At 36.2% G+C, this 25284-nt stretch overlaps 1 protein-coding gene across 9 annotated transcripts; it reads right to left on the bottom strand.

Annotated features, from left to right (window-relative positions):
* Nucleotides 1–1029: 1029 nt before the first annotated feature.
* On the bottom strand, nt 1030–23840 carry myrf (myelin regulatory factor). 9 transcript variants are annotated; one of them, XM_087797452.1, is made up of 28 exons: nt 23681–23840; nt 23467–23604; nt 14228–14318; nt 13844–14098; nt 13537–13598; nt 12132–12354; nt 11985–12067; nt 11712–11826; nt 9751–9946; nt 8913–8989; nt 8719–8829; nt 8549–8654; nt 7280–7480; nt 7083–7191; nt 6869–6978; nt 5693–5853; nt 5557–5629; nt 5408–5490; nt 5269–5337; nt 5099–5185; nt 4924–4991; nt 4117–4173; nt 3820–4050; nt 3651–3741; nt 3345–3407; nt 2545–2650; nt 2367–2441; nt 1030–2291 (listed from the first exon to the last, which is right to left on the bottom strand). In XM_087797452.1, exons 2-28 carry the CDS (start codon nt 23528–23530, stop codon nt 2211–2213), a joined length of 3048 nt encoding a protein of 1015 aa, XP_087653578.1. In that variant the 5' UTR covers nt 23531–23604; nt 23681–23840; the 3' UTR covers nt 1030–2210. The 9 variants fall into 9 exon arrangements, with proteins under 9 accessions (XP_087653578.1, XP_087653572.1, XP_087653576.1 ...); XM_087797446.1 differs by having other exon boundaries at nt 11964–12067; nt 23681–23839; XM_087797450.1 differs by having other exon boundaries at nt 8564–8654; nt 11964–12067; nt 23681–23838.
* Nucleotides 23841–25284: the final 1444 nt, after the last annotated feature.

Below are 25284 nucleotides of genomic sequence, written 5' to 3'. Positions count from 1 at the left end.
TTTTTAATAGTTATTTAAATCACGTACTGCCATCTGCTGGACGAATACTGAAGATATGATACACCGTTATTATGCGTTCGTTCCTGCAAAATTACTTTGAAAAACGAATATGATATGATTGCTTTATATTTACTACTGTAGACACAGTAGTGAATGAGTTGTGGGGAGAGGTTTTTAAAATGTCATAATTCACTTTTATATCTTCTCTTCTGGTACTTCTCATACACCCATTAGATAAGAATTAGCAATAAAAAAGGAGCTTCTTGGCAGGGGTTAATACGCTCCAGGTGCTTTTTTAGTTGTTTTTCTTTTTAATTATTAGTTGTTAACTTGTTCCTAACACATCAACAAACCTATTGGTTGTCCATATATTTTCCCTTCCTTCATCACGTGAGTAAATTATATATATATATAATTTAACAGGTTCAATTAAAAGTCACAGAACAGAGTTAGACAAGTCTGAGTTGAAGATGCTTAAGATTTAACTGGGAGTGACTGTGATTTTTTTCCTCCCAATTTTTTCCCTGTGATAATATCTCCTAATACCTTGTGTTTAAACTCTCAAGAAATTAAAAAAAAAAATTAATAAGTTAATAAATAATAATTAAAAAGAAAAACAACTAAAAAAGCACTTGGAGAGTATTAATCCCTGCAAAGAAGCTCCTTTTTTATTGCTAATTCTTATCTAATTAGACTTAGACTTAGACTTAGACTGCACTTTATTGATCCCTTTGAGATGACACTCTCAGGGAAATTTTCTAATGGGTGTGTGAGAAGTGGCAGGAGAGAAGATACAACAGTGAATTATGACATTTTAAAAACCTCTGAAAAAAACAACAAAATGCATCTACTGATCACCACCAAAATCAGTTCTTACTAAGTATATTGAGTTTTTTAAAGTCAACAACAACCAAACAATTCGGATGGAAGCAGATACAATAATAAACCATCTTTTAAGTCACATTTTAAATAAAGTTCTTCTGGAAAACCTCTGCATTGTAAGCGTGACACTTTAAGAGACGGACACAGTTGATCACAAAATTCATTTATTCTTACAATAGCATTACAAATCAAAGATGAAAAAAACAAACTTGAATGGAGACCAATCGCTTTACAACTAAAAAAAAAATAATGGCAATAAGTGTTCAGTGAATTATCTTTTTTATTTAGTCTAATGTTTTTATTTACTTTACACACAAGTTAAAATTTGCTTTTGGGCTTTTGTTTAGAAGTAAATATATTATCAACACACAAATAACAACAAATAAATGAGCTATAAAAACACGAAACATATTAGATAAAATACACATATTTCTTAAGTAACAGTGTAATGCAGTTCTACAATGCAAACCAAAGCGTGCGCTGGAAAGATAAACATGTATATACAGTGCAAAAAGTGCTACAGTGGTTTCATCAAGCCTGATGGTGCATTATAAATAATTATAATATGTGGAATAAACTTTCAACTATGAGAATACAGTGTCTACATATCAGAATGAATCCACACGTTCCATGGCTGCACTTCCTATTTATGAATCAGAATGTCCAGTGTAGATAGCGGTTCATCTGTGCAACTGAGACGATGATGCAACAATATAGAAGTTAAATTGAATAAAAAAAAGGGTTTGAATGATAACAAATATATTGTGTTGAGATAGAAGTAAGAAAATCACTTCTTAATGTTTTGTTTTTTTACACTGAGATGTTCATATATATATATATATTTGTTTGACTCCAGTTACCAACAACAGTGTTAGCTTTCCAGTGTTTGTGATTCAGACATGTCAGTGTTAGACAGATTTCCAGTTTATTCACAACACTTTGTGTGTTTTTTTATTGGAACATCTCAAAAGCTGGTGTCTTGTGTTCGCCAGTGTGGACAGCTGAGGTATATCCTGAAAACAAAGTTAACGAAAACATCTCCAGTGTTTTAAAAAGAGCTTAAGTGTGTCCAGTATTAATAGTAACATTCGTTAGTTCTTCAGTTGGAGTAATGTTTGCCACTTATATTAAATTAAGCAACAGTTCAACACACTTTCAATTCAATTAATTGGGATCGTAAAAAGTTCTCTGTGATTAAAAAAAACCAAAACAGTGAGGTGAAAATAACTGAATGATAATGGCAGGTTTTCAATTTGTTTGAAAAGAATGTACAACATTTATATCACAAAAGTTAAAAAATAAAATGGTATATTGTAAATACCACACACTTAAATGCAGCGTCTTTGAATGAAAAAATGGTAATCTGAGAACAGAGAAGTCTCCTCTTCTGTGTTGCAGCTCATCTCACCCTGTTGTTGAAAGACATTTAGGGGGAAACGTTAATAAAATATACATTTCTGTTTTTGTTTTAACATGCGACTCACAGCCATGGAAACACGGAAATGATACGTGACGTCCTGGAAGGCCAGAACCGGAATGGACCAGAGGTGTTGAGTCCCCTGAGAGAATTGTACAATATCAGATATAGCTCCGAAAAAGCAAGAACTCATTTAATTATAACTCTTGACAGTCGCCAGCAGACAATGACATATTCTCAGGTACCTTTGTCGAAGTGCTCGGGCTGTTCTTGAGCTCAGTTTTAAAATGGTTCGGGCAGATTTGGCCTGTTGTCACTTGGCATTGTTGGACCCAAACACTTTTTGTTGACCTGTTATGGATTAAAGACGTCAATATTCAAAAGTCTATTGATCCGAAAATATATATTTTTTATTATTTCAGCAACAATAGGTAATATTTTGACACTATTTTTCATATTAAGTACTGAGTATTGAAAGGAAGATAAAACAAGAACTGACTAAATAAGAGCCTTTTACGGAATAATCACAACACTGCAGTTACATTGTTCCATCACTAGAGGGAGCCAGATATATCCACATATCTTCAAAATGGTGGCCATTTTGACCATATTGAAAAATCAAGTGACAATTCACGGAAGCTGCTTTTAGCTCACAGGAAGTTCTTTCGTTTGATCCTTGTGTTATCTCAGGGTCAATCAATCAATAACTCAGGGGTTAAACTAAATGTGCAACCACGTTAATTTTTCACTTGTCCAGATACACTTTCTTTTTTTAAAAAGGTTGAACTTATGTAAACTGCAAATACAACATTGTGGTGGTTATGGTTAAAACATTATATTTCACCGCTATTTTCACCAGTAATTGCTCTCAAATGACTTAGAATTCCACACAATTTGCTTCAAATAAACCATACACAAAAGTTCATATCCCAACTTTTCTAACAATATATATATTTTATTTTATAAATTACACAACACGATGATGACTTATTTACATATCACTTTAGGCTTAATAAAGACCTCGAAAGTCTCTTTAAATACTTACGTCATGTGCAGCGTTATCTGGGGAAGAGAGGAATTTCTGATTCCATGGAGGGATATTGTGACACTATGTTGGAAAGAGAAATATTAAGATACATTAGTGAAAGAATACAATAAGGTATTTCTACACTAGAGAAGCACTGAAACAGCACATGCATCCACCAAAGAGCTCATTTCACACCAGTAAACCAGTAATAATACTAACAGGTAATGAATTAATAATTTCATTCAAAAAATAATCACAATTTTCACGAGGTTCTTTTTAAAGGACGTGATGTTTTTGTTGCATAAAACCTCCCCCATAGCTCACCTGCAGCTCTTTGGGCTTTCACACCGCCCTATGGCTACTTCCTGGTTTGTTTCCAGGATGTGAAGGCTCGTCAGAGATGGAGCTATGTGTCCTGTGAAAGAGGAAACAAAAGTTTCGATCATTTTAGTTTGTTTTTATTTCTGTGCCGCAGGGATTCTCGACGACGTACCCTTTCTACGGAGGCTGCGTTGCCGGCGCGGCAGAGGTTGCTGACCTCCCGGCAAACGGTTAGAAGATCCGCCTCCGCCCTGATCCGGGGACGGTGGTCTTTTGGACTTGGCTAAATACAAAGGCGCTGAGGTGTGACTCAGGCGGTTTCTATTTCGGACGTCCTTGTCCATTATCCTGGACTTGGCTTTCTTCATGATGGTGCCGAGAGTTGGAACAAAACTGTCCAGATCTAGGAAGAAGCAGATTTTCTTTTTACTCATGGGCTTGTTGGAGAAACTCGGGTGGATTTTCTTACCTGAGGCTGACTGGTTGTTACCCGGTGTCAGGACTGTGGAGGACTGGTTGCTGGGGACTGTAGCGGGACGTATAACAGGATCAGATCGAGTCAAGTGGAACTTTAGAGCCAACGTCTTATGGAAGTATATCAGTGCTATCAGTATATTGAAAGGTTGACTTTACATTAGTTGAAACTTTGTTAATAATAAATTCTATGTTGAAAGTTCAATTCGTTTTTACTGAATAATTAAATTCACCTATTTCTATAGTGAAAGGTAGAATCTTGTTCCTGTTTTAGAATAATCAGAATTATAAACTTTCATTGCCAACGTTTAAGTTAAAAAAAATATACATATATATTTTACCATAATGGGGCATATAAATAATGTAGTATAATAGTGCATTAAAAAATCATTTCCAAAATGAATGATTTTTTTATTTTACACAGAGTTTTTTATTCTAAAATGTCAGTCAATTATCAAAAGTCATCACGTGATTGGCTGAGAGTTTATTATACCAACTTTTTTAACGTGAACATAAAAGTTCAATTATTTAAAAAATATTGAATTTAGAAAATTTATTTTTGAATGATTGGAATCAAAATATTAAACTCAATGTGTAAAAAATTAAATTTGAATTTGATTTCATTAAATAATTAAAATAAAAAATTTCAATATAGAATTGTTTTTAACCTTTGTGTTACCTCTGGGTCAATCGTTAATTTAATTTATTTAAATAAAAAATTCAATGCTTGAATAAAACGTTTCAACATTTAAATCTAACAGTTCAATATTCTGACGCCACTGACACTTCCATAATGTCATACCTGGTGCTGATGTGGTTGAAAGTGGAGTGAACTGACTTTTGAGAGAGGATCCGAGTGCAGCTGCAGACCTGCGTCAATGATACGATAAACTTCAGTGGATTCATAGGTAAACTCGTGAGAAAAAAGGAGAAGAATCGAGAGGAAAGACGGTACAAGCAGGAGAAGGAAAAGCTACCATGGACACACAGGAGGACAGAAGGCAACTGTGGCAGTGAAGATGGGCATCCAAGAGATGTAGAGAATACATGATGGAGGGAAATAGCTAGAGAGGACAGAAATAGATCGTAGAGAAGCATTAAAGTGGATCTACATTCCTAAAGATCAAGAAGTGGAGGCGGGACTTACTCATCTTTCACTGTGACAGGTCCTCTGTGGTGCAGAGTCAGAACGTAGAGGACGGACATACAGATGACACTTTGAAGGAAAGACTGCGAGTTAATGTGGTTCCAAGACTCGTTTGTGATGGACTCGTTGATGTCTGTACCTGAAGGCCATGATGATGACCAGTGCAAGGATGGACCCCTGCATCCACTTGGTACTGATGCAACCGTGATCTGACGACAAGCTCTGCACGAACACAAAGATAAAAAGCTCAGAACCCTCCTGATCAGTCATGGTTATCAACGATCATACCTTACTGCCAGGTTTGACCACCTTCTTCTTTAGTGGGCCACTTCCTGTTCTGCTGAAGTAACTCCCTGATTGACTGTAAGACCAGAATGATTCAGTCATTCTGTTGAGTGATTCTCCGGCTCCGCGTCGCTCTCACCTGACGGTTCCTCCGCTCACGGTGCTCTTCATGCTGTCCAGACGCCGGAGTTTGGCCAGTTTGCGGCTCCATCGCTCCAGTTCGTCGATGCGAGTCTCCAGGTTGTCGGTCAACTTGCAAAGCTCTTTGACGGCTCCGACGTTCTCCATGAAGATTCGGTCCTGCAGGATTCAGAGGTAATTTAACAGAAATCTTGCAGCAGACTAAATGTATATTTACAAAACTGTATTTTTTGTTAATATCTTTGTGCTTTTTCTCCTTCACCAAAAACAACAAAATATTTTAATTTAACATTAGTTTATTTTATCTTAAACTCTGGCATCTTTATAGGTAACCATATCAACATGAAAATGAATCTACTTTTATTTGAGAGAACCATCCAGCAGACCACTTTAAATAACATGCTGGGCCAGATTTGGCCCCCGGGCCTTGGGCCATATTTGGAATAGATGGAGACAGTCAACCCCCAACAAAAGAGACTTTTCTTTTATTATTGAATAATTGATCCTTGTATGTCATTGCACTACATAAGTTGTAAAAGTTGTAAAGCAGCCAAGCAGTGTCTCAGCAGGGGATGAATACTTGTATTTTGGGGCACTTTGAGTCGGCTTTGATTTCAGCATTAAACAGGTAAAAGAGAAGGCTAGTCAATTTGGCCTTGTTGAAGTCACGAAGATGGCCACAGCTCGGTGTTCAGAAATATTATTTTTCAATGTCTTGAAAATCATTGTAAAAACATCACAGAAGCCCCCTCAGTCATATTCCTGTAAACCTATGATGTTCTTAGCTTTGGCAGGGTAGGATACTTTCAGTCACAGGTCTATGTCATTGCTATAAGGTAGGAGTAGAAGTTGGGAAGCAGCCAAGCAGTGTCTAAGCAGGGGAGGAAAATCTGTATTTTTTAGCGCTTTATAGCATCCAATAGCGATTATGAAATGTTTAAAACTAACAAGCTTTATTTTTAGCTTGAAACAGGAAGAAGTGAATGCCAGTCGGTTTGGCCTAGTTTGAATCACGAGTGTGTTCAGAGATGTTATTTTTCTATTCTTAAAAAAATCATTGTGAAAACCTCATTGAAGCCACTTCAGAGACATTCCTCTAACCTCTTGAAGTTCTAAGCTTTGGCAGGTTAGCGTGACCTGAGAAAGTTGAGGGTAGATTGTGGACTTCGGTTACCTTGTTGACCACTAACAATTTGGGAATTGTCTCTCCATTGGCAAACACAACATCTCCCCCTTCTTTAACCGCCTCAGGCAGGATTTGCTGGACCTCTTGGGCGATGACTCCTGCAAGAGGACACAGGCTTACTCCATTTGTCAAGATCTTACCAATGATCAGACATTTAGATGAAAGTGAGGTTAAAACAACACAATGACAAACTTCCTATTACCGGTTTCTGCTGTGTTTTCTATGCCCACGGTGGCAGCAAACTCAGGCTTGAAATGATAATGAACCAGCCTCATCTGGGAAATTCTTTTCAAATTGTCTGTGGTGTCCACCTACACACAATCATGGATGAACACAACTCAATGTCATGATTTATGAGAAACGCACATGTGACTTTCAGAGACACACACGAGGACTCACCTCTTGGACATTTTCTTTCGCTCGGATGTCGGACGGATGGACGAGCGACCCCATGATCTTCACGTTTCCATGAACGACCAGAGCCTCGTCGGGCCTGTCCGTGTTGATGCCGACTCTGCCGTGGTGGTAAACCGAGTCCGAGAGCTGACCTCGCTGCCACAAGACCTCGTTGTCGCTTTCAAACTGACCCGGGTTGGACGCCTGTCGGCGAGACAGAGGAAGTGCGGCGGAGAAAACTGTCACTTGATTATTCCACCATCTGGCATTTTCAATACTTCAAAGAAAATCTTTGTTTTGAATTGTCACGTCACTAAAATGTATCGTCTCATACAAAGAATAGAGGAAATATTTGTACGAGATATGAAAAAAACAGAATGGAAGTATATCAGTGACATCAGACTATTAAATGGTTGAATTTACCACTTGAATGTTGAAACTTTGAAATTCTTTATTAAAATGTTTTTTCTTAAGCCTTGAATTATAATCTTTAAAAAAATGTATTTAATTTAATAATTTGTATATTTAAAGGTGTAATTTTCTTTAATTTAATCATTCAATTCAATCATTTAAATATATTAAAAGGTACATTATTGTTTATTCTAAAAATAATTGAATAAAGAAATGTGAATATTTTCAAAATGTATGTATATATTTTTACACATATAGTTTGATATTGCTATTCCAATAATTAAAAAATATATTTTTTAAATTCAATATTTTATATTCCATAGCCTTTTAAATTCAATATAAAAATGTAAAATAGTGACAGCAGTCACTGGTGGATTGGCAGATTCAAATGCAATGTTAAACAAGTAAAGCTAGTTTTACAGCATGGTTTGATTTTAAAAGTTAGAGTGAGTGGCTCTGTGCTCGATTGGATTTGTCCGGTAAGACTGAACTATTATACCAACAATTTCATATTGAATTTATAAGGATACGAATGGAAAAATTTAGAATTTAAAACGTTTACTTTTGAGTTATTGGACTAACAATATCAAACTCTATGTGTAAAACAATAATTCATTTAGATACATATTTAAATTATTAAATTATATTATTCAAAACAAATGAAACAATTCAATAAACAAATTATTCAATTAAATTATTTAAAAAAAATAATGAATTGCTTAAAAAAAACAAAACAAAAAAAGGATTAAAAGTTTCAACGTTTCAAGTGTTAAATAAAACCAAGCAAAGTTCTGACGACACTGACACACTTCCATAGAACAGCGTCACAACTGATATGATTTCTGTAGGAGGTTGACAGACATGGCCAGACGTTACCCTGACGATGATCCTCTCAGACGCATGAGCAGCCACAGTGTAGCTCTGACTGTGGGCCTGAGCGTGAAGCGCCACCACCAGCATGAAGTACCTGAAAAACATCCACATGTTTAAGCTTCCGGAGCTTCAGACGCGTCACTCGTGTGCTTCTTCACCTCTGGTCAGGGTTTGGTTTGCCCTTTTTCCTCATGTTGTTAGCCGTAGTTTCACTGAAGTGGAGACGCCCGACCGTGACCTTTGTGACCTGTTCTGAAGGCAACGTGACCCTACAGAAAACGTAAATTAACAAATAAATACATTTTCAAGAGAAAGAAAATTTATTTTTTTGAGTCTCGGAGTTGAGACTCACAGAACTGGCTTGAATGGTCTTTTGCTTCGGTCCGACTGTGACTGCTCCACACTGATGGACTGATTAATGGCCTCCACCTGGAACAAAGGATAGTTGCTTTTTTAATTTCAATCATCCATACAAAACAACTATATAGACCTTTTTAATCCTTGCTCCTGTCATAATTAGCATTAAAACCATATTCACTGGTTGGCTGTAAGTTTATACAATAAATGAAATAATAAAATAAATATGAAATTACAGGTTCATATGATCGCTTTAGAAAAGGCCTTTAACATTAAATAATTTTGCAAAGATAATTAGTAGTATTATATTTTAAATTATTTTGACCATTTACTTTGTAGTGCTGCTTTCTCTTTTTATACATTATTATTTTATATTATATGATTATGTCATCTTTGGGCAATAAAGTAAGTGAGTAAATATTTTTTATTTGTAAAGCGCCCTTTTTGTCAGAGAGTGCTTAAAGAACAAAACAAAACACAGTTAAAAATATGAAAAAATAAATAAATTGTTTCCAATAACTGGAAATAAACCTGAGTTCTGATCAGGATTATGATGGATCAAGAGATGAGTTCTTGTTACTGAATAAACAAAAAGTCTTGCTAAAATATTTTCTCCTAAAAAATAAATTCAATTCCACTGATGCTTTACCTGCCATACAATGAATAGGCAGATCATTTAGACAAATAATATTGAATTTATTTACATCAACACAAAAAAGAGACCAAACCTTTTCCCGACGCCAATAATTATACCCTGGGACCTGTTTTCCTTTTATATTATTTGACAATTGAAATTTATATTGTCATTAATTCATGTCTGAGGATTTACTCACTTTCACTCCGTTGAGTTTGAGATAGAAACAGTCGATGGGCTGCAGGCCGTCGCTCGTTTTGATGTACTTTGGGTCTCCAAGCATCCCGACGTAGACCGTCACCTGGAAATGGTTCTTCTTTTGACAGACGAAGGCGTCGTCCGCGAGGGAGAAGTTGAAGCCTTTGTCAGCATCAACGCGGTAGGTTGGCATCGGGCTGAAGACAGAAGAGATGGAAACTGTGAGATTTCAATAAGACAAGAGAGATCTATTGTAGAATGAAGGAAATGCATTGGTATACCTGTTGGCTTTAGTTATGAAATACTGTTATTAAAATAAAACTACATCAAAGAATAAAGATGATCTCAAAGTAAAATGAGCTTCAAAGCATATACTCTAAATATAAACAATTTGAAATTCATGATTTTTTAAATCAATAAACAACTAGAATTAAATCTACAGTAATGTCACACAACCTCTGTACTACACACTTAATCAGACATATTTCCAGATCAAAACTCTCCTCATGTCTCTCTTTCTGAAGCAGATAAACTCCAAAGAAATGCTACACCATTCAAATATGACCATAACGAGTGTGAAATAAAAAAAAAAGTGAATTAAATATACAGTAGATACTGTAGGTCTCTTGGCCTTGGATCTTGTAGTACTGAGAACCATATGTCTGGGGTTATTATTGTTTTTAAATGGTCACACATTTCTGGAAGGTTTTCACAAATATGTAGGTGTTTCTGTATCGTGATCGAACTCGATTTACGTATGTGTAACTAGTTATAAATATGCAGAACTTGGTTTACAAATCTTTATCTTCTTTGCAAGTGTGTTACTCGATTTACAAATGTGTAACTTTATTTACAAATGTGTAACTTCATTTGCAACTGTGTTACTCGGTTTACAAATTACAATTTCATTTTCAAATGCATAACTTGATTTGCAATTGTTTAACTCAAATTACAAAAGTGTAACTTCTTTGCAAGTGTGCCACTTGATTTACAAATGTGAAACTTATTTGCAAGTGTGCAACTGGATTTACAAATCCTTAACCAGATTAAAATATGCATAAGATGCGTAACTTGTCATTTGCAAGTGTGTTACTTGACATACAAATGTGAAACTTTATTTACAAATGTGTAACTTCATTTATAAATGTGTAACTTCATTTGTAATTTTGAATAAATATGCACAAATACAAGACAACATATAAATCATGCAACTCCCAAGACACAAACAAGTCGGCTCTCTTTAAGTCCTGCCTCAGTCAAGATTCTTTGCCAGTTAATGTTTAATATGTTGCGATGTCGCAGTCCCGCCAGCAGGCGGTGGATACGCATCTGTAGCAGTTGGACGGAGAAGAAATTTTTGAAATGTGAAACGTTTCAACATACCCTGAATATAAAAATAAAACTTCTGATCTAGTATTCAGTTAAGCATCTGTGAATCGAGTTAGGCATTTGTGGATCACGGCGCCGATACACTTACATATTCATACAACCCTTCACAAATTCGTGACCGTTTTGAAACAATATTAGCCCACAATGCACTGCAACAGTTGAAGTTGAACAACGTTTAAATTAAAGTGATTTAACTACAGCTTCTTCATCTCTATCTCTGCATTATATCCTTCTCATCACTTCTCGACCCTCCCTGCCGCTCGTACACCTTTTCCGTTACGATCTTCAACTCGGAAATAAGCGTGGCCGCCGAAAGTGAGCAGCCAGGTGGTTTTGATAACATATCTTAAAAGTCCAGTGAGATCATTATAACCTTCCTCCCGAACCAAACTTTCAAGTTCAATATTGCGCGGACTCCTCCGCACAGCTCACCTCAAAGGAATTTATGGACCTCTGTTTTCCGCTATTCTGCTGCCAAACCTGCTCGACTCTCAAGATAATTTATTTTTACGTTCCGCCATTTTTTTTTTCTGCATCATTGATCTTTGTAAAAGAAACTTCAAGTCCACCCACAGCTCTTTGCAGTTGGAGTCATAGAGGGGCGTCCACTTGTTCTGCAGGTGCGGCTGCCACTTGATGCACTGATAGTTCGGATCCAGGTAGGAGTTGTCGGCGTCTTGCATTAGACCTGAAACCGACACGATACATCATCCTACAGGTCACGACACCCGGAAAAGTGTCTGTTTCTTAAATCTTTCTCTGTGTAAGAGTGTGAGAGAAAAAGAGGAGGAGGAGTGGAAAGAGAGGAGAAAGATGCCTGCCTACCTGGTTCTTGCTTGATGATACCTGTAAGGATCTGAGTATTGAGTGTATTGTTAGGCGAGTCAGAGTGCTTCCTCTTTTTGGCCTGATGAACGGGAATACCGCTGCTTGAAGACAGAGGACAAAAATCAGTTCATTTTCTTTCTCCTCCTTCCATTGCTCATCACTCACTCCTGCCCCTGAGGATGCTGCAGCAGCTGATGAAGCATCTGCGTCTGCTGCATGTCTCCGCCTCCACTGGTGACCGGGCCCATCGGGTACTGGGTTATCAAGGGCTCTGCCTTCAGGTACATGTCCCGGTGCATGTTGTTGTAGTGTCCATGTGGCGGCAGCGGCGGCGTCGGAGTCATGTGACACATGTTCTCAGGTGTCATGGTCCGGATCATGTGAGGATCTACAACCAGAGAATGAGGATGCATTGATGTAAAATCATGGATGGATGGTTTGCTCAAAATTAAATTATTGTTAATTTTGTGACCTATAAAGATGTTCATGTTTTTAAGATAAGATACAGAGATCATTCATGCCAACAGAGACTTCCAACGACTTGTATCGAAGGAAACTACATTTGTTGGGGAAAGAATGACAAACAAGTACATAATAAAAACAATAATGAAAAGACAACATCATCAGTCATACTTCCTGTAACAGAAAGTTGGGTAAATATACATTTTGTTCAACCTGTTACTCACATTGTTATATACATTTTACCCTCTTTGTGTGATTGAGTTTGACACCACTGGCTATTTGTGAGTTTAAACAAATGTCTTTACTACTTCAATTACAAAAACATGCCCTGTTTTTATTTAGTTTTTATGACTCTAATGTTAGGAGAATTGTTTTTTTTAAGATGATAAGGACAGAGATAAATACTCAGAAACTTCCAACACTGGCATTTCCTATCCTATAAAAAGTGTTCTTGTTTTTTTAACCTCTTTGGTTGGTTATTATCCGACTTACCCTCTAACTTAATGAACAATTTTTGTCTCACTCCGCTTTAGTAAACTCAACATAGATGTGTAAAGCAATTGTTTGTTTACCAATCAGTTAATCGACTTTTTTGAAAATTCTGGGAATGTTTGTTAATAAAGAAGAAATATGGAGATAATGTTTATGTTAAAGAAAGTTTAGTAAATAAGATTTTGGCCCCTCGTGGGATTGAGTTTGACATCCTTGTACTAAACAAATAAACAACATTGACTTGGGCAGAAAAGAACACTTGTGAAAAACATGACCTCCTTTGAGGACTTAAAAAACTAACGTTCCTAGTAATTATTTGTGTCTTTTATCACTGTTATTAAACAGCAAAGTGAATACTAAAACGTAAAAAAGCCATTAAAAAAGGCTGAAATGCCGACTTTTTGAATTTATGCTCATGAAAATCTGATATTGAAGGTTTAGGTCTGTTGAGTGAAGATAAAAAGGTATAGGTACAGTTTAGATTTTATTACAGGGACTAAAGGGCTTCACATCCTTAAGAACATGTTGTTGGTTAATAGGGATTCATGTCTTATTGTGAGTACAGACAGCAAACAATACATGTATCTATAGAACTAAAACGTAACTTGTGACTCACCATTCACCTGCTGAGGGGAGTACGGCTCTGAGCTGGAGTCAGGAGGGGACTCGGGCAGCGTCCTGACAAACAGAAGAAAGTTACCTTAAAAATGTAAAACGCATTTCGTTTTATATTGAGTGGGACTTTCATTGTGTTCTAGGATTTCAAGAAATCGGAATCTCGGTGATGAATCTGCCTCCTACTTAGGAATTGTGTCCATAAACACAGATCTTGGCTGTAAAAATGAAGTTTTGGCTTTCCAAACACTCCATCACGTCTTGGATGTTTACATCAGGTATGAGACTAGATGTCTGGCCGAGCTCACCCCGGAGCGTAGTGTCCTCTGTGCTCAGGCTTGACGTGCGGCTGCTGTTGCTGTCCCAGACACGGGTAGCTGTGTCGGAGGCCCAGGGACGGACCAGGAGGGTAGACGTTCTGGCAGTTAGGAGGCCCAGGCTGAGGGGCTTGGCGTAGTGAAATTGGGGGGCTCACTCCACACACCAACCCCCCTCCAGAAGAAACTCCTGCCTGGGGAGAGGAATAACTTGGTCCTGGGGTGCTGTGGACCTCTGTGAAACAGCTGGAAGGACAAGGGAAAGAAGGGGGTATTACTCTTATCAGAAAAAACAAATTCCTCTGTAACGACATGATCTGATTTGGTGTGTGTGTTATTTTGACATAGCTGGGTTGGACCAGAGTCACTACTGACATGTCAGTGCTATCGTCCTCCTTGCTGATGTACTCTTCCAGGATACTGGTGTCGATGTTAGCTGGCTCCAGAGAACTGGTAATATCATGACCTGTGATAAAAAGGAGGGGCGGGAAGATGGAGAGCGTCTGGGAATCAGCCAATGGTTTCTGTCAACACGTCACGCAAACCTTGTTTAAATGTTGCTATAATGATTTGACTCTGATAAGCCAACGCTCATTTTTATTCTTTTTCAGAGGGAGGATAGACCTTCCTCTCTCTTTTTTTTATAATAATAATAATAATACCACAATTGACGAAATAAAGGATTGGAAAGATAATCCGAAGACAAACAGGCTGTGTGTTAGTCATCATGTTGCACATTGATGATTGAAAACTTTCAATGGTTACACAACATTTCAAGTAAAAAAAGAGATAAAGTTCAATAGTAACAGATCGATGGATTGATGGATGCATGGATAGATGAATGGATAGAAGGGTAGATGGATGGATGATTGGGTGGATGGATGGATGGATGATGGATGATGGATGATGGATGATGGATGATGGATGATGGATGATGGATGGATGGATGGATAGATGAATGGATGGATGGATAGATAGATGAATGGATGATTGGAAGGTTGGATGGGTAGATTGATAGATAAATGGGTGGTTGGATGGATGTATAGATGAATGGATAGATAGATGGATGATTGGATGGATAAATGCATGGGTGGATGGATAAATGGATGCTTGGATGGATGAATGGATGGATGGATTGATTGGATGGATAAAGGCATGGGTGGATAGATAAATGGAAGGGTAGATGGATTTATGAATAGAAGGACAGATGATGGATGGATGGATGGATGGATGGATGGATGGATGGATGGATGGATGGATGGATGGATGGATGGATGGATGGATGGATGGATGGATGGATGGATGGATGGATGGATGGATGGATGGAGGAAAAGACAGTCTTTAGATCAAGTCTAAACAAGGTAAAAAAAGTAAAGTTAAAAACATGAGTCACTAAGTGTTGCTAAATAACAAACCTTGAAATGATGACAACCTAATAGTAATATAATCGTAGTATAACAGTAGTATAATAGCAGTATAATAATGTAATGTAATGTAATAGTATAAACTTAAATAGTTTTACCTTTTTCTTATAGCAATTTAATTAAATTTGGCATTTTTTCACACAATGACCTCACTTAGCTCTTAATTTATAGCTTTAACAATTTGTCCATCGTTGCCTCTCGTTGAGGACTATCTTGCAACCTTTGATAACCAAATCCTCACAAATCCCATTCTCATGACCCTACTTAATCCTGAAAGCACTAAATGCAAAGTTGGCGTTTTTTTCCTAATACATTTGGATACATAATCCATTTGGTTCTAACAAAAATCCACCTACTAAGTAGTTTATATGGTGACGTTTTGTGTGAAAAGAAAGGAATCTTGACTATGGGCATAGGAATCAGATTAAAATGGGGGGATGAGAGGGAAAGAAAGGGTTGATGACCTGCTACCCACTGGGTGGGCAAGAGAACTGAGTCTCTCAACAAGATACACACATGGATTACGCTGCTACTCATAGTGGAATGTAAAGAATTTCTGAGTAAGTTTAAGAAAAGAAAAATGTCTCACAAAAAGGTACAAAATGATCCAAAGCCGTAAAATGAATTAAAATCAAGTACAAAATCAAAACAGTTGGTGTTTTATTTATACATTGAATATACCCAAGTTGAGGACCACAGACTAATCTGAGAGTTTACTGTGCAATGACAGCACAGATCCAGATGTTTAATGTCTCTTAATGTGTGCCAGCACCAGAGAAGAAGCAGGATGGTTCCCTGAAATAAGATCCAGATGTGCACCCCACCCATAACAGCAGTAAATCTAAGCTGGCAGGCCTGATAAGGTGAGGTAGAAGAGTGGAAAGAGGGAGTGAGGGAGATTGATGGAGGTTAAAGAGAGAAGGGGGCAGAAAGACAGAATTACAATTTGATCCCCAGGCATGGAGTGAATTAGGACAAGATTTGAAAATGTAGCACTTTGGTTGAAGGACAGCACAGATGCTACATAACTGTCTTGAAGACACAAGTTGTACTTGAGTTAAATTCTTGAACTCGTCCACGACCGCTGTTGCACATGTAACACATGTTTGTAATTAACAAGATATAATAACACAATTCAGTTCATTTTTTTTTTATTACAAGTTTTATGTGTTTTCTGATTCATGTACATTTACGTTTAACAGACTACTTTGAAAACATGACCAAAACGAACTGTTGAGTGATGAGTTTTTAAGGTACTTTTTTAAAAACAAAGTAACAAAACTATTTTAAACTTTACACTTTTTATAAAAGATAAACATTCTTAATTTTAGGTTGATATACTGTTCACTAAATAATTTTAGTTTTGTCTGAAATCAAAGTATTTTGGCTACAGTAGAAAGTTGCAATTGTTAAAGCAGCTCAATGTGATTTGAAGTCGAGTGACACCAGTGGACTAAAGTGGTAGTGTTTAGCCCGACGGGAGACCACATTTCCCATGAGCACTCGCTAAAAGTTGCCATGTCCCGGTTTGCAGCAGTTGGACGAATTTTCTATTTCCAGACATCCATTGATGAATGAAGGATGGATATCGATGAGGTAATGAATCAGATTGTGGATAATGAAATATGATGTGTTACGACGGCTTTGTAAATAACATAACTTTAACTTTGGTTTTGTACCGTAATTCGCCCCCCTTGCCCCCCCACCACAACCAGCGCGATATGTAGCATGTTCACACTATCCCCGAAAACTTTTACAATGGAAATAAAAATCACACAAAACACCTCAAGTCATGGTATAAGAGTCATTCAACTAGTTGAAGTGTCAATACAATTTATTTTAGTACAAAAATATTACCCAAAACTACCCAGTACTGCTTCAAGGTACTTTTTAAATAAACTGTTAGAAACATTTTAAAACATTTTACAAAGATAAACATGGTAAATTCAAGGTTTATATAAACCAACTTTTTAATTTTGGTCTGAAATCATATTTTGGAAGGAGGAGACAGTTGTCTGTTCTAATTGTAAAGTACTTTTTGAAATGAACAAGAATAAAAAATGTTTTAAACTTTACATTTTAAAATAACTTTAGGTTCATATTAGATTATTAGTATTTTGTTTCGTCTGTAATCATGTTTAGGTAATGTATGTAGGAGACACTAGTTAGCCACAGATGACGTAACAACGAGACACAAGAATATTTTCGGACTATATGCCAACATTTTCCAGAAAAAAAGTAGATTAATGTTCATGTTGATGTTTTGATCTATAAAGATGCTAGTGTTTATGATAATATAAAAAGATAAACCAAGAATAGTGTTTAAGATAAGATAAGGAAACTAGCGTTAGGATGCAGACAAATATAGAGAGACCTCCAATAAGGTTTGGCAAGTGTTTGATAGAGGAGGGTAATAGCAGAGATAACCAAGACATGTTGAGCCTCCACGAATTAAAAAATAATATTATCAGAATCAATCAGACTCATATAGTAAATGACATCTTGTTGGCCCGCTACTCAAGACCAATAAAAGATAACAATTAACAATTTCAAGCACTAAGATTTGAAATGTTACCAATTCCAAAATGGCTGTCGAAGAAACCACATTCGTCGACACAAAGCCATTCAAACACTTACACCTTTAAGTGCTTCGGCAGAAACCACAAACTTTTAAAACCCCCTCAATAGGACTGGTGAAGTTTGCAAAGACTGTTTATGGGATGTGTAAGTTTCACTGTCCTCCATGTTGTTCTCTGTCCAGCTGTGGCCAACAGCGAACAGAGAACGATTGTCAGACTCGTCTTCCATACAGAGTCGCCTTTTGAATGATTAGTGTGTGTGTGTGGATGTGTGTGTGTGTGTGTGTGTGTGTGTAACATCACCAGTGCAATCCCTAGATAGAGACGGCATGAAAGTAAACTGAGATGAACGCAAACGAAACGAACGTGTGACCAACTTGAAAAGATGTCATCAAGTTGAAATACGAATTTAAAAAAATACTTGCGAAACATAACATAATGTAAGTTAAAGTACTGAAGAACATTTTAAAACTGGAATTATTTTGATAGCGGAACATTCAAGATGATATTTGCATTAGAAAAAGATCCAATTTGTCGACTGTGATTCAGAAATTAAGCTGGACATTTCCAAATCAGGCAATCATTTATAGAACACATCTATGACAGAGAAAGTAAAAGACACGTCTAAGAGGAAAACTAGTCGTTTTTTTCCGCCTTAATAACAGTAATTAAGGTGAAATTAAAGCGAGAACGGGATTAGAGAAGCTGCAGTGTACCTGCCCGAAGCCAAAGCATGTTGAAGTCCTTGTGATGAAAACACCTGAAACAAAAGATGAGAAGAAAGATTCCTCTCTATTTTCACATCCCGCTCAGCTTGAACAGACTTTTCTTCTACACACCACGGAGTGACCGATCACCGTGTGCACGAGTGTGTGTGTGTGTGTATGTGTTGCTGCGTGCGGGTGTGCAAATACATATTGTGTATGTGTGTGTGTGTGTGTGAGGGTGTTTTAATGAGGATTATTCCCCCGGTCATGAGAAAGGGCTGTACCAGGCTACCACACACAGGCCTTGTCGCACACAAGCACTGGCCGCACCGGTGGACCCGACTCAGGAGATTAGAGCGGTGACAAGGCTGGAACCTGGACATGCAGCGAGACTGAAACAAACGCTCAGAATGTGAGATTTATTCATTTATGCAAGACCCAAAAAACATTTTTTAAGTTGAGAGAAATGAAAGGAGTCAGGAAAGCGGAGAGTCAAACGTAATAAAAAACAAAAACGAGCCGAGAAAACATGTATTTTGCTTCAGATTAAAGACCTTAAAGTTACATTCCTGGACTTATTTAGAACTCGAACAACAACGAAGAACCAGCAATGACTCTGCTGCTGGTCAAAACTGATGAGGAAAAATAAATCCTACTCGTAAGCACCTCACGCACGACTGCCCCAAAACAATACATTCCTCTTAAAGCAGCTCCCTCTGAAACCCATAAATAAGAGGTACCTGGCAGAGTTTTAGACTTTCTTTTTTTTTAAGGTTTCCTAAGATGGAATTCCCATCCATGATTCACAGCCATAAGAGGAGTACAGCAGGGTTTAATAGGAATTTTGATATATAGATGTGAGTAATGAGCAGCTCTTTTTTTGGAATAGAAGATGTAGTCATGAATAAAGTAGATAAGTATGGAAGGTTTTTTTAAACTCCAATGCTTTTCCACATCAAACAACTTGTGATAAAAGATGAACTACATTTTTTTCAGACTTAGGCCTCAACTGGAACTGAATATGAACCATGCTACTAATCTTGATTGTCCATGTATCAGGCTCAGTATGGACCATATTCTCAGGTCTGTTTTTACCAAAGGTCTTACACAGAAAATAACCTGTTTTGCCTGATAAATATTCACAAAGAGTATAAAGCTGCATTCCAAAACACAACACAGTCTTTCTGAAGTAAGGTACATGATGCCATGGAGGAGTTAGACCTTTGAAGGTTAGTCAAGCTAGTTTCAGCATTCGTTGCATACAAAGTATATAAAGTGAGCTTAACTCAACCAAGGGTGTGAAACTAAATAAAACAAGGGGAAAAAATATTTTTACACTCTTGGTCATGGACTAAACAAATTGCATAATAACCAAACTGTCCTATAATAGGAAGTATCAGATTCCCATTGAATTTCCTTTTCTTGCACTTCAGTTTCTTGAACTTCTTGACTGATACCGTTATTGGATCATGAATCTCTGTCCCTTATTTTAGCTTAATTACCTTTATCTTTATAAGTCACTAAATAAACAGGAACATTTATCTACTCTGATTTTTATCAAAACATTGGGCAGATTTGTGAGTCCGACACCAATAACAGACTAGCTAAGATCATTTTCATATCCATTCACCTAATGAGTACAAACCCTTACTGTAGTTTAAGAATAAAATATATATATTCAAAGTTAACAAATATTTACACTTAAAGGGCAGCTAATGTGAAAACCCAACTCTCCTGACTCACATGTTTCAAACATTGAAGTCTTCTTCTCTAAGATGCAGTAAGTCCCTCATCATGACTTTGTTTGGAACTTATTACTTTATAAAGTTCTCCTCTGTCTGAAATCCGGGCGAAGGAGAGGTTACGAGAGAAAAGTCCATTATGACGTTATGTAATCATGCCATGAAAATGAAACATTTTCAGTGGACGGGTCTTAATCACATTTTCTACAACCAGACACATACTGATGAGTACAATAGAGGTTCAAGATCAATTTAAGAGACACTTTAATTAACACGTTAGTTGCACTTTAATTGATTAAATGTCAAATGATGAATGTTTCCTCACATTCTTCCTACATATAATGTGTACTGTGGAAATATGTCTCTATAAGCCAGGGATACTTCAATAGAATTCCTTTAGCACACCAATTAGAGAACCCATTAGGAGAAAGAGTTAAGTATGTGAAAGTCCAGATAACCTCAGCCAAATTTCCATTTTCAAGTCAAGTTCCTTCATAACAATCACTGAAAAAGAAAATGAAACGCTGTGGCTTTTCCATTACGTAGTTGCAACATACTGCAATGGTTTTCGTTGTGTTGGTTTCTGTTTTTACGTTTATCTTTTTACCTTCCAAAAGGTATCTCAGTAATTCAAGTACAAGTTCTACTGCATCATCAAAATGTTATCTGTTGTTGCTTTAATAAAAAAAGGATTGATGTACTATTAATAACTTCATGACAAAAAGACATTTAGAAACTTGTTAAAACAGCCAAAATGATTTCACAATGTTCTTCGTACTTATCACCACTTATGAGCTCATTACAAGCAGAACTTTATCTTCAATGAAAAAAGGCCTTTTACTAGTATTACCACTCATACTTATTGTGACAGTAAAACCTTCTTGACTTATGACACGACTGGTCTCCAGCCACGGAAACAGAGGAGCAATAAACGCCTTTATCGTTTGTGTACATGCCTTTGAATGTGTCACTGTGTGTCCTGCGTATTGTCCACATGAGTCAGTGATGAGAAGGTCAAGTTTTGAGAGGTTCATTCGGGGTTCTCTCCAGCCTGAAGCCTGCACTGTCTCACCTCCACAACCTGTCGTCCGACCGTTCCACTAATGGAGTCAGAAGGAGCGACAGGAGCAAAGACCGGAGGAGAAACACCAGTCTCACCTCGGCGTGTTTTAACAGCCACCAGGACTATGTCAGGAATGTGCAGCAAGCATTCAAGCCAATGTAAACATATTTTCTCTAATCTTATTAAAACATACTTCATTCATATGTAATGGTTTTTAAATGATGAGCTAACGTGAATCTTTTATTTTTTTTCGTCCTCTCATCGTGTATCCCTGGAAAAATTAAATTTCCTCAATACACTTCTAGTTTTTGTCACAAACACCCATCATCATGAAAGCAAATCCTTTTCGTGGACAAGTTGACATTTTAGTCGACACAGGGTGGCTGAAGACAGGCCAAAGTAAAAAGCAACTGTTCTACTCCCGAAACCAAGAATGTAAACACTCTAAATTCCTGTCAAAATGGCGAAGGAATCCCCCGACAGTCATGGATGTCTGTGTATATTAAGTTAACACTCTGTGTATACCTCAAGCGAGTGCTGTTTCTTTTAAAGGATAAATGATTGCACATGAAGCCAAAGCGCATGTTTTTATGTGCACTTGACATTCACGGCTCACTTGACACAATGTTTTGTGTTTAAATCTAATTAGGAAGCCAGAATGATGACAATATTAGAGTTGTTTAATAATACATAATGATATTTGGGTGCTTTTAGGAATACATCCTTTATATTGCAGAAGTAAACATTGAAACTGTTCACACAGAATAATTTTGTATTGTATTGTAATTGTATTTTCACTATAATTTCACAGACGACATTAAGTTAGTAAAGATTCCAAGAGATGAATGAACTCCCATGAACTGAACATGAAGTAGAAAAATGACAAAAAGTCTATTAATGTCAATACGAAGATCAAGAAAAGCTTGAAAAGATTTGAAGAAATCAAATAAAAGACCGAAACTTAAAGCTGTTTCTTTGATTTGTTTAAGTATAGCTGTTGATTAAACTGATTTTTAAACAGCATTTTAAAAAGGTTTGGACACCCATCATGTGAAATATTTTAATTTCTATTTGATTTTTGCATTTAAAATACAATAAAAATGACCTATTCATTTAAAAAGAATCAAACCACAAGCATCACTTAAAGTATAAATGACAAAATGAAATAAAAGAAAGGAAGAAACATTGTAAATATGGTCTCAACATATATCATTTATATGATGAATTTGATGTTTCCTCAGACAATAATGACCACAAATATACACAAAAACAACAGATTATATTAGAAAGGAAACAAGCTGCAATCTTAACTTCAAGAACAAACAACAATTATAGTTTAAATACTAAGACTAAAATAAATAATGATAATGTAAACTTAGTTAGTAATTCTGTCTTCTTGTTTTTGGTCCATTTCCATCGAAAAATGCTTCTTCATTTATTCACAGAAATGTCATTTATTTTTAACCAATACATTTCAATCTTGATTATAATTTTTCATCATTATTGCTGATAAAGTTTGAGTTTGCTTCATGGCTCTTCGAAGAATGTTGCTGTTGTTGATAATTCAATGCAATACATCTTCTTCTTTTCAGATGTTATCCATTGTACATATTTCATATTAATAAAGTCATTATATATAGTTCTTGTAAACCTTTTTTTTCCTCCTTTGATTCTTGTGATCAAATGTTTAAAACTTGCAGCTGTAAAAGTGCACGCTGTGCAACAGTGTCTTGCAAAACACACCATTTATCTTTCCCTTAAATTCCTACACCCTTGCAACCCTCTACATCACCCTCCTCCACCTCTTTTTTTTTTCAGGATTTGTTTTAACTCGATCTGTTACCCATCAGCAGCACTTGTGCCTCCTGCACCCGTTCACCCCCCCCTGCATACTTCAATTTGGATTTAACATCCAGTAAACTAAAGTAACAGCTAAAGTACTGACTACTACTATAATATAATGTATTACAAGTTGCTTCCTCTGTTATGCTTTAATCATCCCTGTCATTGTAACTGTTTGTTTACACATTGAAGAGGCTCTCTTTAAACAAGTGTTGACTTTTACAGCTGTTTTTAAGATGGCTTTGAACGCATCTTACCTTCAAAGAATCTCTGTAGGGCTTCTGTTTCATCTACCACGTCCATCCTCGCGTGTCCCACCATAAAATATCCATAAAGACTCCCCAAGTCCGAACTACTTTAATTCGGATCGGGGAAACTCTCTGTCAAACATGAGTCTATTTGAGAGAAAAACAAAAAATGGATTCAGTCAAAAGAAAAAATGTTAAAAGATCAACAGGAGAGAATCCTAACCTTGACTTCAGCTCCAGCGATGTGATGGTGAATTGTTGCTTTCATGGCGCAGGAAAAAAAAAGAAAAGTTTTAGCTGGAATGGAGTGTTTGAGATGGAGATGTAAAAACCTGGTCGAGGAACTTCATCCCGGGTGTTTGGAGAAGTTGACTCTCGTTCTCTCTCTCTCTCTGACAGGGAGGAGAGGAGGAGAGGCAGGTGAGGGATGTGCGCAGACTCCGCGGGCAGAAAAAGCTCATGTGTCACTCAAAACTCATAGGTTTTTTTGACTTAAGTTAAACTTTTTTTGTCCTAAACACGCTTTTTTGAGCAACACATTATTCAACTTTTGTGACGCGCTAAACAAAAACCGCAAAGTCAAATTCAGTTAACTGTATTTAAATCAAAGCAAACGCCGGTTATTTAAACGAACATGATTTTAAAACAAAACAAAAATCAAACTTACCTTAATAACGTAATAACGACCGTTTTTGTAAATAACCTTATATTGTTGTTAGGAGGCTTTGAAGTCGCAAAACTAATTTAAATTCAAGCCGGAAATACTAACTATAAAAATTACCCATAAGTCTGTGCGTCAGCGACACAATTATTTATCAAGAGTAAGAATTGTATATAACATTAAAAGGGAATAAGCAAAAGAAAATGGATGGATTGGTTATTAAATTAATTATTTTAAATAATTAAGTAAGCAATAAGAATACATAAAATTCCAGAATATATTGGTTATTCCGAAAAAAATCCTTTAACACATATTAATATAAATAAATTTCGTGATCAAACAGTACAAGAAATTGCCAGTTTCATAAACACAACGTAGGATTTTGTTGTGGTGTTTGTAAAGAAAAAAAAAAGAAATAAGATAACACACATAATAAGGAATAAAAACAGAACCAAGCTATTCTGATTCATTCATTCAAATACAGCATATATTTGAAACTTTATATATATTAAACGATATAGTTAAATTTTACTTTTTTATTACTATTATTGAAATGTATTTATTCCAACTGTTAAATAATCTTTTTTTTTATCTTTAAGTGGGAGATAAACAAAGCATTTGAAGACAGAAGAAATATAAATAAAATGTACATTTTCAAATAGGATCATGACTTTTAAAACAATTATAATGCTTTTATTTTGTTGACTTAAACAGGAAATTAGTCATTGTTCTTCAATCATTATTAAAACAAAGGATTAGTCTATAACTGTACCGGTTTTTAAATCTCATTGTGATAAAAAAAAAAAAAAACACATCATTATTTCAATATCAGTTAAACTTACCTTAATAAAGTAAGTTTTTTTTGTCAATAACCTCATATTGTCATTAGGATTTGAATTTGAAAACTTGTTATACACAAATAATAAAATTAATTAAAACCATAGATAACTAATAAGTAACTTTTATTTACAATAACTATAACGTACAGACAAGTGTACTCGCTGTAGTTTACTCAGATGCTTAAATACATATTGAAATAAAACTTTTAAAAGTAAAAAAGAAACATTATTAGCCAGAGTGGTTTGTATCAACAGTGCAAACATTTGAGCCAATGATCCATCGCTCTGTCTTATCAGCTGCACACAGTGGCATTGTTATGGGGAGTG

The sequence above is a fragment of the Callionymus lyra genome, chromosome 8, assembly GCF_982586985.1.
Source record: "Callionymus lyra chromosome 8, fCalLyr1.hap1.1, whole genome shotgun sequence".
NCBI classification, from domain to species: domain Eukaryota; kingdom Metazoa; phylum Chordata; class Actinopteri; order Syngnathiformes; family Callionymidae; genus Callionymus; species Callionymus lyra.
Note: the sequence above shows the minus strand (reverse complement) of the source record. Positions and strands in the feature narration are given on the sequence as shown.

Bases quoted from the DNA above. Each gene is read 5' to 3' on its own strand.
- myrf (XM_087797446.1), bottom strand. From the start codon at position 23,530: ATGGTGGGACACGCGAGGATGGACGTGGTAGATGAAACAGAAGCCCTA. The intron at 4,051-4,116 runs GTAAGAAAATCC...GCTTCTTCCTAG, and splicing joins TAACAACCAGTCAGCCTCAG to ATCTGGACAGTTTTGTTCCA. The intron at 3,742-3,819 runs GTACGTCGTCGA...CCTCTTTCACAG, and splicing joins ACGCAGCCTCCGTAGAAAGG to GACACATAGCTCCATCTCTG.